Raw genomic sequence first — 11,589 nt, forward strand, 5'->3', positions numbered from 1 at the left:
CTGGACCCTGCCCATGTCCTCCTGTATCATACACATCTCTCTAAACCAGTAGAACTGTCACACAAACTCATGGACATTCATCACTTTGAACCCCCCCATCCGCTATAGCGTCGACCAGTCCTGGCGATGGGGGTCCTTTGCTGTTTTGGCCGTGTGAGAAAGGCTGCTGAGCCAGGTGCGGGTGGAGGGAGCAGATGGCGCCATGGGGCTGTTTCATTGTATATGTCATATATAGTCTGCAGGAAGGAGTGCCGCCCGATCTCTACAGACAACGACAGGAGTCTTTCATAAACAATGTTATTGTTGATGCTCATGTTTGTGAGGATGAGAATTAAACTGTATAATAAACTCAAGTTACCATCCACCGTCTCCACACATGCTTTGGATTGTGTCTGGGACTGGACATGCAATGTCAACTAAAACATGACAATCTTTAGGTCACTGCATTTCTTTTTAGTAAGAGCCAATATTGTTCTTAGAGTAGTGGGTGTCGGTGGATAGCCTCTTCAGAGGCCTGGAAGCGTAGCCAGGCGTGGCTCATCGAGAAGGGGGCCGTGTGTAAAGCGCCCAGCCACTGTAGCCCGCGTCAGTCTGCCCCTTCCTCCGTCTCGGCGCCCTGGAGGACCACCGGAGCCAGCAGCTCCTTGAACCCTGCTGTGTTCCTGCCGAGGGAGAACACAACGAGAGCTGCAGAACAAGGGAGAGGTGGGATGTTTTGAGGGGTGGTGGGGCCGCCCTATGAAACGTCCTATGGCGGAGGTCCTTACCTGTCTCGTTTGGACTGCATCACATAGGAGCGTTCCCTCCTCACCTGCTCCAGTCGCTCCCGTACCACGGTATTCTGCTGGCTCTTATCCTCCTGAGACACGCGACACACACGTTCAACACTGACAAGAACACAGCTGTAGGCTACTCACCTATGGGAGGTTGTGTGTGTGTGTGTGGGGCCTACTCACTTGTGGTAGGTTGTGGGTGAGGTGTCGGAGCCTGTCCTTCTGTTTTAGGCCCAGCAGGTCTTCTTCTGACTTCCTGTTCTGAATGATGGACAGGCGCTCCTGAACCTGAGACACAAAGGGAAAAGGCAGCATTAACAATGTTTTTGTTGTTGTTTTTTGACAGATATAGGCTGTCACAATGAGGATTCTCGGGCACGTGTCTCCCTCCTCTCTCACCCGTAGCAGTTGTCTCTCTCTGTCTCTCTGCTGCTTGTGCTCCACCTTCTTCTGCATGTCCACCAGACTGCGCATCGTTCTCTCCCTCTCCATCACAGAGACGGGCTCCCCGGTTCTCTCTCTACCCAGTACAGAGTCTTGCATCCTCGCACTCTCAGGGACACATTCCGCCTGCGAGGCATAAGAGGCATGAGGAGGATTGGATTTGGATCATTCGCAGTATAACCTTCCGTTTTGAAATCACATTACGCCAGCATGATGACTCATGTCTAGTACTGAAAGCACTGCTGTATTTCAGTGGTAGTCGGACGGAGGTTTGTGTTGCATTCGGAGGTACCTGGTCCACAGCGGATTGATCCGGTCCACTTTGAGTCCAGGGTTCAGTGGCTGCGTGGCACACTTCCTGTTGTGCTGGCTGCCCTCCCACAGCGCCCAGGTAAGCAAACTCACCGGGCGCCGCTGCGAGTACGTCGTCATTGCTCTCCTCCTCCACAGGAACACCGCTCGTCCCAGCCTCGTCCTCAGGCACAGAGTGTGTGCGTGCCACGTCGACAGCGCCCGCGGTCTCTGTGTGTGTGACCGGGGTGTGTGTGTAGAGATCCACATCACACCTTGCTTCTCCCGTCTCCAGCGGCGTCCTCAGGGCCTGGTCACCCCCGGCAGTAGCAGCCTCTCTCTGTGGCACAGCATCGGAGAACGCGCGTCAAGTGGCAAACTTTGCGAGGCGGATGGAATAGACGTGCCGTTGTCGAGACAGATGGAACTCAGAGCCTGACCCGATGGTAAACCAGTGATGTCGTACCTGTCCGATATTGACGGTGTGGCCTTCAGTCTGTCTGGGTCCCGGTCCAGCTTTCGAGCTAGACCGGAACAGAGACGAGTCGAGCACCTCCAGCCGTCTAGCCCCGCAGTCTGTCTCCCCCGGGGGGTTTGTGTCCCCGACGGCGTGTCCAGGCGTGTCGCGCGTGTCGCAGGGACTCACACCTTGCACACTGCAAAAGGAATCCTGCTCCACCGCCGCGGCAGACACGTCCTGGACAGAAAACACGGCCCTCCGCATGGTAACGTACATCGTGTTCACAACCACAGTTCCGTAGTTCTACGAGAGAGACTTACTGTGGCTACTTTCTCTGGAGGTTTGCTCCAGGCCAGGGTGATGAGAGAGTCCTGTTTCTCAAAGATCTGGGCTGTCTTGGTGGGACTGCCCTCCTGGCCCACCTTAACCCCTACATGTGCACCCTCCAATCCATGTGCGCTCTCCCCTTCAGTGGAGATGAGGGAGCTGGCTTGGGGTGTGTTGGAGGAATCCACCGTGGGTGGGACGCATAGGATCTCCAGGTAGGGCAGATCCTCAAAGGTTTCCCCACAGCCTGTACACACACACACATCCTCAAACGGCCGCAAAGAAGTGTGTGCGTGTGTGTGTGTGTGATTCGAACTACCTATACAGATATCCTGTCTCTCCCTCCTCCCGTCAGTGTGAACTTGGTTCCCATCCATGGCCCTCTGCTCCGGTATTGCGGCTGTGACATTATTCTGGGCTGGGATTGGTGGAGAGGGTTCCGGGCAGGGGTCGGGGGAGAGGAGGGAGGAGGGGATGGGCGGGGCTTCTGAGGTCAGGAGAGTGAGTAGAGAGTAGAGACGAGGGTTTCTGAGATCACACTCATGCTCCTTTCTCAGGGCCAGTAGATGCTGCTCCCTCTGGTACAAACACACACCCACACACACACACACACACACAGGAGACACAAGGAGATGAACAGATTTCTTAATAATAGAAATCAGAACCACACTGGATATGTTCTTGTGAACCTAGCTCCATGGGTGTGTTCTTACCATGTCCACTAGAGAAGGCAGTACTGCAGAGACCTGGGCCTCCTGTAGCTCCATGAGCTGGGTCAGAAGGACCAGGGCACAGGCTCCCCACTGGAACTGGGAAGAGGGCCCTACTGACTCCAGGGTCTGGCCCTGGGTCTGGGTCTGGGTCTGGCTCTTGGTCTGGTCTTGGGTCTGGTTCTGGGTCTGTGACTGAGGCTGAAGCTGGAGTATAGGAGATCCCAGGGGTGACTGGGTCTGAGTGTGTGTCTGCAACATGGCATGTGTGTGTTTTATCTTCCTCACACACGCCTCCCTCAGAGCAACCTCTCTCCGCGGGGTAAGTACTAGAAGAAAACGTCAACACTTGCTGTTAAACTGCAACGACAGGTCCCATAGTGAATAACAGACAGAGAGACAGGACAACAAAACGACAGCTAGTCGTAAGGACGGACAGAGGGAGAGACAGACAGACAGACCCTTTCCAGATGAGCTCTGGCCTCCTAGCCCCTGCGGATCTTCCAGGGAGACCCCATGCAGCAGCCTGAGCAGGTATCTTCTCTCCTGCTCCTGACTCAGCACCATGTAGTACAGCACAGCCTGCAGGGAGAAGGGAGAGAGTCACTCTCTCCCTGTTATCACAGAGGGAGCAGCATGTGTAGCATGAGCAGCATCACTGGTACTGCACTTCAGTGGATCTCATCCTACCAGTCGGGAAGATCCTACCAGGTCTCCTTGTGAGGCAAAGTTTCAGACCCCACCAGCTCTTACTGGTGTCCCACAGGGCTCCGTCCTTGGACCCCTCCTCTTCTCTCTATACACCACATCCATTGGACCAATCATCACCTCCCATGGCTTCTCCTACCACTGCTACGCTGACAACACCCAGCTGTACCTGTCGTTTCCCCCGACTGATACGGGGATCTCAGCTAGCATCGAGCACTGCCTCGCAGACATTTTTGCCTAGGTGACCACCCAGGCGACCTAGCACCACCTTCAGCTGAGCCTCGCCAAAACAGAACTTCTCATCATCCAGGCCAAAACCTCCATCTCCCATGATCTCAGGAGATGCCTGTCTGAGCACTTTGGATAAAAGCGTCTAAATGAATAAATATAAATGTAATGTAAATGTGAGCGACTGATGAGAGACGTGTCTGTATACCTGCTGGGATGAGGTCCAGGGTGAAGGCTCCACCGCCTTCCCCTCCTCCCCCTGCTCCCGGAGCAAGAGTCGGGCCTGCTCTTTAATCCCGGGGCTCCTCAGCGACGGCCTTAGATAGGGAGGGGAGGGGAGGGAGGAAGGGAGGGAGTGGGGAAGTGGAGGGAGGGAGGGAGGGAGGGGGGAGTGGAGGGAGGGAGAGAGGGAGGGGGGGAGTGGAGGGAGGGAGGGGGGGAGTGGAGGGAGGGAGGGGGGAATGGAGGGAGGGAGGGGGGGAGTGGAGGGAGGGAAGGGAGAAAAGAAGAAACGGAGGAAGGAAGGCGCAGACGATGAAAACGTGCGGTGAACATTGTCCGTTCAGTCCAACGCGGGTTCTGCGAGGACAGAAAAAGCCAAAGACGGTGTTGCGACGCTGTGGCGTGAGAGAGCACAGCGTCTCACCAGGCCTGCCAGGCCTGCCAGGCAGCCAGCAGGGCTCCTGGGGACTGCAGCTCCCGCTGGGCTCTCACTGTGGCCAGTCGGACGTACAGACTCAGCAGCTGCAGGGCTGGCTGGTCCAACCTCCAGAGACACAGGACAACATGGAGCAGGTCAATTCAGTCAGGGGTCTGCCAGAACACTGTGTGTGTGTGTGTGGGGGGTGTGTGTGTGTGTTTACCTTTTGCTCAGCGTTGTCAGTTCCTTTTTCTCATCCTGTTGGGAAGCCTGAATCTTAGCCAGGAGGGAGATGGCCGTCCAAAACTTTACCTTTGGTTGTATCGAATCAGGACAACTCTTCGATGACACGCCCTCATGGGACCTACCATTGAGTTGGATGGTTATCGTGTGGACATGACGACACCATTGTGTGTGTAGGTGTGTTACCTGTATATCCTGAATGCTCCAGGCAGATCACACAGACGCAGCAGGTCGCCTGTTTCCAGTGCCTCCTCGATCCTCTCTCCCAGCTCCGCCACCCTCTCTTCCCGCTGCCATGGCAACAGGTTCTCCCAGTTCTCCTGGCCTGTGATTTGGGTCAGACAAACCATGTTTCTATACTCATCGTTATCACCCCGATTTGATCTGAGGGGTTCCACAGTGCAGTATCTTCTCTCACCCATGTCTTCCTGGAGCATCTCTGTGCAGAGGGTGTGAGTGACTGTGTCGTACTTCACTTCCACCAGTAGATGGAGCTCTGATACGGAGACACACCTCAGCGTGTGAACTCCAGCCCAAGTCCCTTCCACGCTCTCTGACATCTCACCTTGGCTCAGAGATGGTAGGACGCTACACACACCACCTACTACCAGTCTGGAGGAGAAACACACACACACACAGGATTTAAGTAAAACAAGAGAAATATGGATTATTCCGGTAAATGTGTCCTTCCTGATTCCTACCTGGCCCAGCATTGTCTAGCTGTCCTCCTCAGTCTCCACATCCACCCTCTGCTGTTTTCCCCCTGCTCTCTGTCTCCTGCCAGCCTCCCTCTCTGCAGGTAAGGGGCAGTAGAGTGTCAAGCTTCCTCACTACAACCAAGCCTCACCACAAAACGCCAGTACCTCTAAGCGGTCCTCCCGGTCACTGGATGTGGTGTGTGTCTCTGGTGTGGATGTGGATGGATGTGTCTGTGTCCCCACGCTCAGCAGCTGGAGGTCCCAGTAGCGCTGCAGAGAGGTGGGACGTCTCAGATGGAGATCACCAGGTGTTCTCATGCACGCTGTCAATGCCCCTCCCCTTTCACCGGACCTCCTCTCGCATTCATGCTCTTGTGTCCGTTTTGAGTTCCTCAAGGACACTTAGAATTCTCTCATTCTCTCCTCTACCTCTTCTCTCCTTCCTCGCTCTGTCTCCATCTCCAGGAGAACATCCAGAACGTTCCTTCCAGAGCAGGACCAGCTGTCGTCCTCCCCTGCCACCTGAGGAGGGTATGTGCGGATTTTCTATACATGTGTGAGGTTGTCTCTTGTTGTGGTCAAAAGGTCTCGCAGTGGGTCTCTGACAATACACATATAGATTGGAGAATGTGCTACTTTCACCTTTGGAAAGAGCAACATGCAAAAAATAGTACAAACAATGAGTGATGACCGAACCACCTGTGTGTTGTTTTCCCTGTGCATTAAGTTGTGGAATGGGTACCGTTTAAGGACATGTTTTGGTTGTTACTATATTTGTACTGTCCAGCTCATGAATATAAGGTCCATCTAAGAGACATGTTTCTCACTCGTGCTAGCCACTCTGTTGTGGATTTGTGGCATGATCCGACGTCGTTGCTAATAAAACCGAGCTAACCTTTTTCGAATCGTGGTGCCTCTGTCCGGTCTACCCGTTAAGAGATTTAATCCTTACAGGAGGGGAAACCATTATCTTTGGGTGTACTGTGGGGGCTCTGTGCGTGTGTGTGTGAGAGAGAGTGGATAAGTCTTGTACCTTCCTTGTGGCTGTGAGTGCATCTTCCTGGCTGGAGGGCTGATGCAGCACCTTGTGGAAGACCACACACAGATCCTCGGGGGAGAATTCCGCACCTACAGAGACGCCTAGAGACTTGTACAGACCAGTCACACACTCCTGGAGATGGAATCCCACATGCGCGCACACACACACATTTAGAAACAGCTTTAAGGGACGCTGACCCAGAGACTTGTTATTTGCAACTAAATGTGCCAAGTATCAACATACTTATTTATGCACACCCACTTGAATACTCCTATTCTCCACACACACACACACACACACACACACAATAATAATAGTATGCAATGGCAGCAAAAAATCCTACAGAATGCTGCTACTCCTACCTCTTCCATGTTGTCAGTGCAGACGGATGAATTAAACAGGATCCCTACAGCGTCACCAGGGCAACACATGGATCAAGTTACCAGACAACGAAAGTGACATTTTGTCTATCGGACCCACACAGGAGATTTAGTATCACGTTAAACTAAACCATGTCACACATCTTACCTTATCTCCTTTGCAATGGATTCTGGTTCCAATACTATAATGCAGTTTGTATGTTTGTTTCCGAGTAAATACACATATTTAGCACCAAATTTGTGAAACTTTTATTTTTAGAAGGACAGAAGAACATGAAGTGAAATCCCACCAACAAAGCATAATAATAACACCTCTGTTATTGCACACAAGGCACCGAATAATAATTCATATCTTAACATTAACATTTTATTCATAACATTTATAAAAAAAACAACCAAATATATATTTTCTGTCAGTCCCAATATCCTCAACGGCTCCCGTAATTAGCACATGCTGAAGTAGGTAGGCTGGGGAGGTACAGTACGTTAGTTACAGTAAATTTGAAAGGTGTGTGTATGAGTGTGTGTGTTAGGGGTTGCCATGAATAATCTTTGGACAATTCTCTGCTGGTATACAATAGCCGTTGTGCAGGACCAGGCCAGCAGGACACTGGCAGCCTGGCACACAGGGCTTGAAGCAGTGGCTCTCTATCACCCCTAGTGGCACATTCTTGTTAAAACAGGTCACCGGGCATGGGGGGCCGCACTCGTCAAACACAAAGCCCCTCTCCACAGGACACCCCACCGCTACACAGGGAGAGAGAGAGAGAGAGAGAGAGAGAGAGAGAGAGAGAGAGAGAGGGAGGGAGGGAATGAAAAAGGGAGGGGTAGAGAGAGAGGCATAGAGGGAAAGAGAGAAATGGAGGGAGAGAGGAAAAAAAGCAGTGTGAGTAGTAGATGTAGTAAACAGTGTGTGTGTGTGTTTGTCTGTGTGTGTGTGTACGTGTGTGTGTCTTAAAGGGACCCCTACCACACAATGACGGGCCCCTCCACTGCAGTATGACCCCGGCCTCTCTGCACTGGCCAGCGTAGGCCTCCAGAGTGTCGCACAGACACTCGTCAGCGTTGGCCCCGCAGGCACACAGGTCATACACGCAGGCTCCGTACCAGGCCTCCGGGGGCAGCACGCGGTGGCACGGCGTGAACGCCGAGGACTTTAGGACCTTGCAGCGGGCGTTCGCTCCCTTCCTGGCTTGGTAGCCCGCGTCCTTACAGGGGTTGACATCTTCTCCATGGCGACAGGAGGATAGGCTATGGTTGCTACCTTCCACCTGACAGCCCCCAAATAAAAGTGGTGACTATTTAATACATCTCTCTGGCCTCTCCTGTTTGGTCCAATCCACCTCGCTCCCGCCTTCCTCCTGAAACTCTTCCCTTACCTTCCAGCTGTTCCCGAAGGCGGCCTCTGATTGGCTGATCTGTCGGCTGGGGGTGCGGAGGTCGTCTTGAGGGTAGTTGTTGAAGTTGCCACAGAGGCCGCAGGTGTGATTCTTGTAGGAGCCAGGAAGGCTCACCTCCAGGTGAGAACGACCACTCCACAACACCTGGGGGGAGACAACATCAGGGAGCGAGGGAGCGAGAGGGGGAGAGAGAGAGAGGACAGGGAGAGAAGGATATATGGTGTATTATGTGTATGTGCACTATAATAGTGTTGGTGGTGGCTGCTGGCTAGGTGGGTATCTAGCTACAGTTTTGTCTTCATAAGACTCTCTTATCACAACAGCAGTGTGACTGGATGTGACAGAGAGCATACCGCAATATTGATTCGCTTACTATTGTACAGTTAAATATATCGACCAATGGCCATTTGAATCCTTTCACTTTGGAAGGTGAACACAGCGTGTCTGTACCTTGAGGCCAATGTTGGTGTTGAGCAGGATGGTGTTGGTCTGGCGCTCTATGTAGATGTAGGGTTCTCTGAGGAAGGGCAGGGTCACCGCCTCATAGTTGACCTGGAAGTCAACACTTACTTCAGTGCCTCCGATTGGTCGAGCAGAATGGAAGGTGTAAGACACCCAAGGAGGAATCCAATACTGTACACACACACACACACACGTACACACACACACACGTACACACATGCACACGTACACACATGCGTGGACACACACACCAACCTTCACTATCCAGTCCTGGAGTAGCTGCACCACAACATCTCCTATAAAGACGGTCACTTCCTTGGTCCAGGATACTCCCTTACGGCCGCGGTCATCATTAGTCGTATGGATACTTCACACAGAAACGCGCACACACACACACAGATTATTAATCTTTAATGGTGGTTTCATGTTCTTACAAAAATACATAAAAAAAAACTCTGGTCACCATGGTAACTCCTCTCCCCTAGTTGCCATGGTAACTCCTCACCTAAAGTCCCCGCCTTCACAGTCCTGCGCCAGCACGTAGGTGCACGCCCCCTGGAAGTGCAGCATGCGTCCATCAAACGTGCGGTAGTGGGGGTCGCCGAATGCTATGCAGGTGGCTGGCCGGGGCAGGCAGTGGGGACAACACACACCTGGGACCACCGCAGGGGTCTCATCCTGAGGGGAAGACACACGTGTGTGAGTATGAAGTACAGTGAGTGTGTGTGTCTCTGTGTGTGTGTGTGTTTCTGTATGAGTGTGTGTGTCTCTGCATGTGTGTATCTCTATATGAGTATGTGTGTGTGTCTGTCTCTGTATGTGTCTCTGTGTGTGTGTCTCTGTATGTGTGTGTGTCTCTGTGTGTGTGCGTGTGTTTCTGTATGAGTGTGTGTCTCTGCATGCGTGTGTCTCTGTATGTGTCTCTGTGTGTGTGTCTCTGTATGAGTATGTGTGTGTGTGTGTCTCTGTATGTGCGTGTGTCTCTGTATGTGCGTGTGTTTCTCTGCATGTGTGTGTGTGTGTCTGTCTCTGTATGTGTCTCTGTATGAGTGTGTGTGTGTCTCTGTATGTGTGTGTGTCTCTCTGCATGTGTGTGTCTCTGTGTGTGTGTCTCTGTATGTGTGTGTGTCTCTGTATGTGTGTGTGTGTCTCTGCATGTGTGTGTGTCTCTCTGCATGTGTGTGTGTGTGTGTGTGTCCTAACTGGTCTACAGGCGGTGGGGGGGCAGCGCTCGCTGTGACAGTGCACGTCTCCAGACACGCAGGTGCAGCTGGTGCACTCATCCACTTCCCACTGCTCACTGGACAGGAAGACTGAGCCCTGGTACACACACGGCACGCTCGAGTCTGCAACACACACACACACACATTAGAACGGAACGCTACACCCCCGTCCTACACAGCGCAGGTCAAGGGACTGTGCAGTCCAAGACTTGTCCCTCGTGTTTGCGTCTGGTAACAGTGAAGAGAGCACGGCCGGCACCTTGGCATTCATAGCAGCATTTCCCAGGAGTCTTCACTCTCACCAGGCCGTCCCGACACACGGTGGACGCACACTCCGTGATGCTGCACTCCACATAGCCCAGCTGAGGACACCACCACAGGGACCAGAGAGGATGAGTGCTGCTGTTTGTTTCACAAGCGGGAAGCGTGGCTTCCGGTCTAGGTGAGACTTACGTTGCAGGTGCACGTGATGCACTCGTCCTCGATGTCAGTCCAGCTCTCTCCATTGGACACACGCTTGCTGCCTCCCTCCAGCACGCACTCTGAAAGACGGACGGACAGACAGACACAGTTACACTGACCTGCTGTTGTACAGACAGTATGTGGGCTATTCCGTACGTCGAAAGTGGCCCTGGTAGACTGAGGAGAAAGACAGAGTGGGAAAGAGGAAGAGGGAGAGAAAGAACGAGAGAGAGAGGGTGGAAACCGAGAAGGAAAGAGAGCGGGAGGGAGGGAGAGAGAGAGAGAGAGGGTGGGAGAGAGAGGAGGAGAGATAGAGAGAGAGAGAGAGAGAGAGAGAGAGAGAGAGAGAGAGAGAGAGAGAGAGAGAGAGAGAGAGAGAGAGGGAGGGGAGAGAGAGGGAGGGAGAGATGGAACACAGGCTCATCTGAGGCGCTGACCATCACACACAGGACAGCAGGAGTCTGGGGGGGTGAACTGCTCATCGGGGGGACAGTTAAGCGGCAGGCAGCCCTGGTGAAGACATGTCCACGTCAGGTCCTGTTTACCACACACACACACACACACACACGCTATACCAGTTTGCTTAAGGTGGAGGCATACAGTGCACAGCTTTATACAGAGGACACAAACACACAACACCATAACACGTTGGGAACAGGATCCTAACACCGCTCAGGTTCTGTATGGGGGTTATTGTATGGTACCTTGCACTGGCAGGTGAAGCATGGGTCATCTGTGGCCAGGACCTCGTTTCCAATCAGTGTGGCTGTGCAGTTACTAAGGGGCTCTGCACACACACACACACACACACAAAGACGTTGTGAGACTGGTACAGATGAGCTTCCAGTAGCAGAGGATGACAGGCTGGTGTTACTGGTGAGAGCTACTGACGGGCGCAGACAGGGCAGCAGGTGTCGCTCCCAGACAGCAAGATGTTGTTCTTGGGACAGTCCACCAGGCTGGGGCACTGCTTACGATAACACCTCAGGTGCTGTTCCCCGTCAGGCATCACCTGGGAGACACACAACAAACATCACCTAGGAGATACACAACAAATATTACCTAGGAGACACACAACACACATCACCTAGGAGATACACA

At 52.9% G+C, this 11,589-nt stretch overlaps 2 protein-coding genes across 2 annotated transcripts in view; both read right to left on the reverse strand.

The window, feature by feature from the left end:
- Nucleotides 1-163: 163 nt before the first annotated feature.
- LOC124476523 lies at nt 164-6,946 on the reverse strand. Its single transcript, XM_047033706.1, has 20 exons — nt 6,924-6,946; nt 6,556-6,693; nt 5,952-6,044; nt 5,688-5,792; nt 5,526-5,617; nt 5,243-5,436; nt 5,011-5,149; nt 4,805-4,945; nt 4,588-4,707; nt 4,150-4,258; nt 3,467-3,587; nt 3,009-3,334; nt 2,615-2,873; nt 2,289-2,542; nt 1,975-2,205; nt 1,510-1,848; nt 1,173-1,343; nt 957-1,061; nt 768-859; nt 164-662 (listed from the first exon to the last, which is right to left on the reverse strand). The coding sequence occupies exons 1-20, from the start codon at nt 6,930-6,932 to the stop codon at nt 587-589; spliced, it is 3,114 nt and encodes a 1,037-aa protein (XP_046889662.1). The 5' UTR covers nt 6,933-6,946; the 3' UTR covers nt 164-586.
- A 220-nt stretch (nt 6,947-7,166) lies between these two features.
- The window catches only part of LOC124476378 (kielin cysteine rich BMP regulator), a 21,830-nt gene continuing 17,407 nt past the window's right edge, over nt 7,167-11,589 (reverse strand). Inside the window, exons 31-43 of the mRNA XM_047033498.1 lie at nt 11,571-11,575; nt 11,380-11,500; nt 11,193-11,275; nt 10,926-11,025; nt 10,480-10,568; nt 10,286-10,388; nt 10,007-10,149; nt 9,309-9,481; nt 9,059-9,170; nt 8,792-8,893; nt 8,321-8,485; nt 7,912-8,212; nt 7,167-7,688 (exon numbers count right to left, since the gene is read on the reverse strand). Coding sequence (XP_046889454.1) covers nt 7,471-7,688; nt 7,912-8,212; nt 8,321-8,485; nt 8,792-8,893; nt 9,059-9,170; nt 9,309-9,481; nt 10,007-10,149; nt 10,286-10,388; nt 10,480-10,568; nt 10,926-11,025; nt 11,193-11,275; nt 11,380-11,500; nt 11,571-11,575 — 1,715 coding nt within the window. The 3' untranslated portion in view covers nt 7,167-7,470. The remainder of the gene's footprint in view (nt 7,689-7,911; nt 8,213-8,320; nt 8,486-8,791; nt 8,894-9,058; nt 9,171-9,308; nt 9,482-10,006; nt 10,150-10,285; nt 10,389-10,479; nt 10,569-10,925; nt 11,026-11,192; nt 11,276-11,379; nt 11,501-11,570; nt 11,576-11,589) is intronic.

This window comes from Hypomesus transpacificus, chromosome 14, assembly GCF_021917145.1.
Source record: "Hypomesus transpacificus isolate Combined female chromosome 14, fHypTra1, whole genome shotgun sequence".
In the NCBI taxonomy this organism is placed as follows: Eukaryota; Metazoa; Chordata; class Actinopteri; order Osmeriformes; family Osmeridae; genus Hypomesus; species Hypomesus transpacificus.